Raw genomic sequence first — 6,686 nt, 5'->3', positions numbered from 1 at the left:
GCGACCATGCACACTGATTTGAATTGTTTACTTATTTCTCACTCTATCTGCAATATGATTATTGCTACGTACATTTCGATTAAATACACTAAATCTTTGACAAAAGATAATATTTTGTATGGAAGTATGTTTTAAAATAAATTTTAATCTCTACTTTATAATTAATTATTTTAATCTTTATAGGAAAAAATAAGATTATATATAAGATTAATATATTATATATATTAATCTTATATATATCTTATCTTATATTAATCTAAAATAAGATTATATATATATATATATATAATCTTATTTTTTCCTATAAAGATTAAAATAATTATATATATATGCTCAGCAAAAATTTTTTGTTCAGAGAATACATGTTCCGCTCAGCTACAAAAAAGAAAATTTGAGGGAACATTGATTATGGGTTCAGCCAGGCCCACAAGGAGGCGGCCGGGTGGTGAGGGATGGGGCCGGACATATCTGGACTGATTTAAACTATTTTGAATAACTTTGCATTTAATGTGAGAAAATATACCAAGTAGCTGTTGTATTTATAATACTGTTGAAATATTTAAGCTTTATTTCATATTCCATATTCCCTAAATTGGTTAAGATGAAAATGAAACTTATTTTGACAAGGACATGAAAGACAGGGATTTTGGGATTCAACCCCTTCCATTTGAGAAGAATTTTAAATAGCGTTACACTTATTAGGTACTGACTATTAAAATAGACATATGAACAAATTTGTCTGCCACTAATACCACAAAAAATTCATGTAGACAATGCCTCGACCGTCCCTCAGCATTGTGTACAATAATGTATTTTTCACGATACTCTTCCCTCCCAAGGTAACATCTAATTAATGGACGGTCCCATTTCTGGCTTCTAAAAAACAATTTAGTAATGCACTTGGTAACATTTCAAATCAATCAGAAACCATTACATAAATGATATCAATGATAGCATGTATGAAACAATTTTTGGACAGTTTAAAATGACAGGCTATATCATCTGTAGTCATTTCATCTGTTGCTATCAAGTGATATCACGCTCCGTTATAATTGGTCACTTGAAACTGTCTAAAATCACTTCAATTGATATCCTGCAAGATTGATAAAATGATATTTTTACTAAAGATCTTTGAACTTTACTTCTAGAATGTACATAATTTAGATTTTACTGTATTACTTTATAATATTGTAAATACGAATTTCTTGGTGGACATTTTTCGGTGTAAGCAATTTTCCAGGTGCGCAATGGGAGGTTTTTTTTTGTTTGCTTGTTTTCTTCTGGTTAAGGTGCTATTTATTGGCCAGTTCTATATCACTTAATTAAAATTCTGTTTTTCAATTTATGGCATTCACCTTACAAGAAACAATATAGCTCTCTTTAGAACAGTTCTCTTAGCGACGATTTTTCAGATGTAAATTAGATTAGAAAAGCGGGGGATCTACCATATGTACTGTATTTGGTTTTTAAATTTATGCTAATCCTTTCGAGTATATATTATTTGGTCTATCACTAAAAAGATTTATTTTTTCAATTTTTACAAGAATTTTAAGAAAATTTAATACGTATATTTTTTTAAAAAAAAGTGTTTAAGTAATCATTTTCGCACATTCGCGAAAAGAAAGTTGTTATAAAAATGTTAAAATCATTGTAAGCCTATGGATATACAAGAATAAGTTTTAAAAAGTTTTAATGCAATGAAATATTCAGGTAAATTTTATAAATTTTAAAAATATTACGAAGTTATCTAAATTAATCATAGATAAATTATAGATCAGTTTCGAAAATATCGTTAAATTTTAATTTTTTAATATTTTTATAAAAAGTCAAATTAAGTTTTAAAAATTGACATATATCACAATTCAAACATTTAAATAATTTTATATAATACTTTTTTATAATATTGCAAAAAGTAATATTTATAAGTCAACATATTAGTGTCATTTAGATGATTAAATTAATTTTTAAAAATCGCATGGAGATTGAAAACGAGATTACGTAATCGCGTTTGTTATCGTCTGCCGAGGTAAGAGTTTGAATAATGTCGAGAAGAAATAAGGAAGCGAACAAAGCTAAACAGATGAAATTAGAAGAAAATAACTCGGACGGAAGCGAAGAAGAATGTCCCGTGAGTGAATCCACTCCGAATAAAAAGAAAAGAGCGTGTTTAGGCGGAGACGATTCTATAATTCAGAAAAATTTCAATCAGGAAATGACTAAACTTTTGGAAAGTTTCAACTCCGATGTTAGTAAATGTCTCATGGCCAAACGAAAACGTCTCGAACAATATACTCAGGTTAATATAACAAAATTTCAATTATTAGAATTCTAGATTTGTTTTAAGATTGTTAAATGAATTTCCCACTAAATTTTGTATGCTACAAACATTTATAATTTGAAATGACAAGAAAATAATGATGTTGATTATTCGAATACAGGATTCGATACGTGCTACAACCCGACGTGTTTTGGAAGCCACAAAAATACAAACCTGCGAAAGGAAAAAGTTACTTGACGAGTTTCGTAAACAGTTGAGTACATTTATTCAACAAGCTGAAACCGAATTAGATAAGGCTAAGGAATCTGAAGACAAGCTTCAGGTATTCCGTTTTTTTTTCTTTTTAATTTTTAACAATAACATCGTTGTTTTTTTTTTTTTTTTTTGGTTTGGTACGTTTCCGTTAACTGGGCGCCATTCAATTTTCAATCCAGTTTTAGAAAAAAAACCATGTTTAATTTCACACTTTTTACAGATAAACCTTATAAACGTGTACAAACATATGATAAACCTATAATAAACATATTCATTGTAATATTAAACATGTGTGAATTACGAAATAAAATATCGATTTCGCTAAAAATAGTAGTAAAAATGACTGGCGCCCAGTTAACGGAAAAGTACTTTTTTCAAATTAAATTTATTTTTATTCCATCAGAAATTGATTCAACAGCAACAGAGATTTCAGCAGCAAGTCAGAGGATCGCAAAGCAAACGGTTAAAAGCTTTGAAACTTTTAGGAGAAGAATTCTTTAAAGTAAGTTACGTTATTTCATTGGATTATTCTCGTGGTATTGGTGTAAACCAAAATATAAATTCTGAGTAAACTGATAAAAAATACAATTGCTGGAAGTATATTTCCGCTGGAGAAAGATGAATAGTTTTATTTGAATATCACATGTAATGCAATTGTTTATCATTCTATGCAAATGATATTAGATTGAACCCATATTCGCCCCTTATTCGTATCTTTATCAACGGCAATATACTTTGAGTAGTTGTTGACTGTCTTTTTTTTTTTTTAATCATTGAATTACTGTTAACAATAATTTCATATAGATTAAACTTTTATTTTAAATATTGAAATGTGAGGTTTGCCGAACGACTGCGTTAGTCAGAATGTCGCGCGGTCACGATCCACGTGTGGGAGTGAAAGAAACTCTCAAGAGACAGGTTTTCATTCGTAACCCGTTTATATAACAAAAGGTGCTTACAACTACGATACACTTTTATCAGCGGCGGCGTTCGAGTCTTCTGGGCCTCCTCTCGGAATCGAAAGTCCACAAGAAAAGTCCTCCGATGTTTCGCAGGAGTATGATGGTCCCGGGGCGCACTGTTCAGTTTCTCGAGGGAGAGTTCCGGAAGCAGGGACGATTCAAATTACAGGTGACAAATCCAAGGGAGTGGGTGACCTTCCAAAAGAGATGTAATCCAACTGCCGAAGATCACAACAAAAAAAAAACCCCGTCGTAAAATCGCGAGACAAAGCTCTAAGAGCCAAGAACCGAGAGAACTAATAACCGAGAACGTCACATCCCTTTTTTTCAGGGTTTTTATAACTTTCTTTTGAGTCCCAGATCGAACATTCCGATAGGTCGATGTCGATTTGCCTCCGCTCTCTAATTGGTCCCCCCCTCGTTACGCATTGTAACGAGATCGGAACCCCGGTCGTCGGATGAGTCAACATCGACTGACAATTCGATTCCTACCGAAGATGTTCGATCTAAGTACTCAAATTCATCTATTGTTTCAACCTGAGAAGAATGACTTTCTCAGAAATTTCAACAGACATGTCCTTTTATGGACATGTAATATTCACTTTTCGTTTAACTATTTTTTTTCTTGTCTGACGGTTTCTTTTTACAACGTTAATTTATAATAACAACAATTATTATTATTTGCTTCTATACAAAAATTAGAAAAAAAGATTTTCTTATTTGCACAAATAGTAGGCCCACTTCCGAAGCTTCACAGAAAATCAAATTGATAAATTTATAGACTGTGTTTTTATAAATTATCAAGATAGTAATCTATACTATCCCTCTATCTATGGAATTTCGGGACTTTGAGTATATATCTGAACTGAGGGGACCGAGACGAGTTCAACGATACCCTACTTTTAAACCGGAGACGAAAAATAAAAAAGTTATCATACTTTTTTCGGCGATCACGCGATGATAAGGAGTCGCGTCGCTCTCCGCTAAGTCGGCCTCGCTATCGCGATCGGGAGTCCCGTCGCTTGCCGTTAAAATTGCCTTTAGTAGACGTTTCCTCTTTTTTTTTTTTTTACTTTGTTCAAGAACTACCGTGAATCGATCACTAGTGTAGCACATGGCGGCGTGTGGTGGCGCCCATACGAGAGGTCAGTCGGGCCGCCACGTTCGCTGCCATAAGTAACATTAACCGAAATGGCGATCGCGCGATGATCGGAAGTCGCGTCGCTCTCTCCGCTCTCGTATCGCGTGTTTAACCCTACTGGAGATGACCGTAGTCCGACGTCATGGTTTGCAGACTATCGCCAGATGGCAGTACTAGCAACTATGGCGCCGTCTTCATGAGAGCATTAAAAAAGTATGGTAAGTGAAAAAGTATGATAACTTTTTTATTTTTCGTCTCCGGTCCAAAAATAGGATATCGTTGAACTCCTCTCGGTCCCGTCAGTTCAGATATATACTCAAAGTCCCGAAATTCCATAGATAGTAATCTATAGTACACCCCAAGATAGTTTGTATAAATATATTTAAATACTGTACATTTTGAAATGTATAGACAGATAATGCTTTGTGTTTGACAAAATTTTTAATTTAGGGCATCGAGGAACTGGAAAGTAAACATATTGATCAATATTCTGCTGTCCAAGCAGATTTAAGAAAAGAAATGGCATTATTACAGAAGAAGATTTTAATGGATACCCAGCAACAAGAAATGTTGAACGTTAGAAAAAATTTACAGAGTATGTTATTGTAAATTTAAAATATTTTATTTTATAACTTTAATTATTGTTTCATTAAGTTTGCTATTATTTAATATGAAAAGTATCTGTTACTTAACTAGTTTTATTTTAATTAAAATGAATATTTTTCTGTAAAAAGTAAATCATCAATTTGATATACTGTAATTTTAGTTATCACAATTTATTGTTATTACTATTTGTTTCATAATAAATTTATACAATATATTCCTATTTCTTATTTTATTATTATTAATTTGCGTAAGTTCAAATATATAAATTGCCCATAGTTTATCACTAAAATGTCACATTTATTATTTATATTATAGATTATAACTCTATATATGTTAATTTGGAGAAGAAATAGTTTCAATTGACAAACGGAAAAATATTAATAAACACTTTCGACTTTCGTATCTATTTACCAAAAATCTTATTTCAAGATTCTCTCACTTAAATATCTATCATCTATAGAAGTATTTTGATGTTTGTAAAGCAATAAATCGATAGCATTTCTTTAAAAGTAACTTAATTGACGTTTTTCGTCGATGCAATGCGATTATAGATGTCGTGATCGATTCCTGTGAAGTTTCCCATTTGGACAGATGCAGGAACGGTTATATAGCGTGACAAACAAATGCATTACTTGTGAAATTTGATTGACACCATATCTTTTACTCCAACATACTTTTTTTATTCTCCACCCTGTGGAGAGTAAAAAAGTATATTGGAGAAGTGTGGATCGACGTCCATGCTCCACACTGAGGCATGGACGTCGATCCATATGGGACAGAGGAAAAATAACCCCGTATTTTGTACCAACAAATTGTTCCCTCCCAACGTATTTTTATTTTATACCACACTACAAAAATTAAAAATGGAAATGGATGCTGTACATAACTTATACAAAATAAGGTATATTATCCATTCAAAATCCGACAATGAGAAATTTTTCTTGCTCATTGTCGTTAGCTCGTTCTCCGAATATCTATACAGATGGATACCGAAGTTAAGAGGGCCTTTTTAGGCCCATCGCGGATTTGGCCAGACCCACGACGAGACAGCTGGATGGTGAAGAATCGGGCCTAACCTGTCCGACATGCGAACCGCCATAAAAAAAAAAAAAAAAAAAGATCCTGGGGTTGTACAAATTCAAAGTCTGGTCTTGAGAGAGATACGCTGACAGCTTAACCGCGGCGATTTTGTACGAGTGACCAAGTGAACAAAACCACTGGACATTAGTACAGTAGAGACTCGTAAATCGGAACCCCGGTAATCGGCACGATTTTCAGTCGGACTGTGTCGTGCTGAATCGAACGTTTTTGATACTAAATTTACTTCTAAAGTATAATTTTAATGTTTTTATATTCTTCAATATATTTATTTTGTTTGTACAAAATGCAGAAATAATTTTTAACGATACGATAGCCTCGATTATTATTATAAAAATTTTCGTTA

The 6,686-nt window shown here is 32.5% G+C and overlaps 1 protein-coding gene across 1 annotated transcript; it reads left to right on the top strand.

Moving 5' to 3' along the window:
- The first annotated feature begins 1,967 nt into the window (after window positions 1–1,967).
- On the top strand, window positions 1,968–5,447 carry LOC136977532 (synaptonemal complex protein 3-like). Its single transcript, XM_067273026.1, has 4 exons — window positions 1,968–2,296; window positions 2,439–2,600; window positions 2,937–3,035; window positions 5,087–5,447. Exons 1-4 carry the CDS (start codon window positions 2,042–2,044, stop codon window positions 5,243–5,245), a joined length of 675 nt encoding a protein of 224 aa, XP_067129127.1. The 5' UTR covers window positions 1,968–2,041; the 3' UTR covers window positions 5,246–5,447.
- Window positions 5,448–6,686: the final 1,239 nt, after the last annotated feature.

This window comes from Centruroides vittatus, unplaced genomic scaffold (assembly GCF_030686945.1).
Source record: "Centruroides vittatus isolate TY-2023 unplaced genomic scaffold, ASM3068694v2 contig_460, whole genome shotgun sequence".
NCBI lineage: Eukaryota > Metazoa > Arthropoda > Arachnida > Scorpiones > Buthidae > Centruroides > Centruroides vittatus.
The sequence above is the reverse complement of the archived record's forward strand: the minus strand, read 5'-3'. Positions and strand labels throughout refer to the sequence as shown.

Bases quoted from the DNA above. Each gene is read 5' to 3' on its own strand.
- LOC136977532 (XM_067273026.1), top strand. From the start codon at position 2,042: ATGTCGAGAAGAAATAAGGAAGCGAACAAAGCTAAACAGATGAAATTA. The intron at 2,297-2,438 runs GTTAATATAACA...ATTCGAATACAG, and splicing joins GTCTCGAACAATATACTCAG to GATTCGATACGTGCTACAAC. The intron at 2,601-2,936 runs GTATTCCGTTTT...TTATTCCATCAG, and splicing joins AATCTGAAGACAAGCTTCAG to AAATTGATTCAACAGCAACA.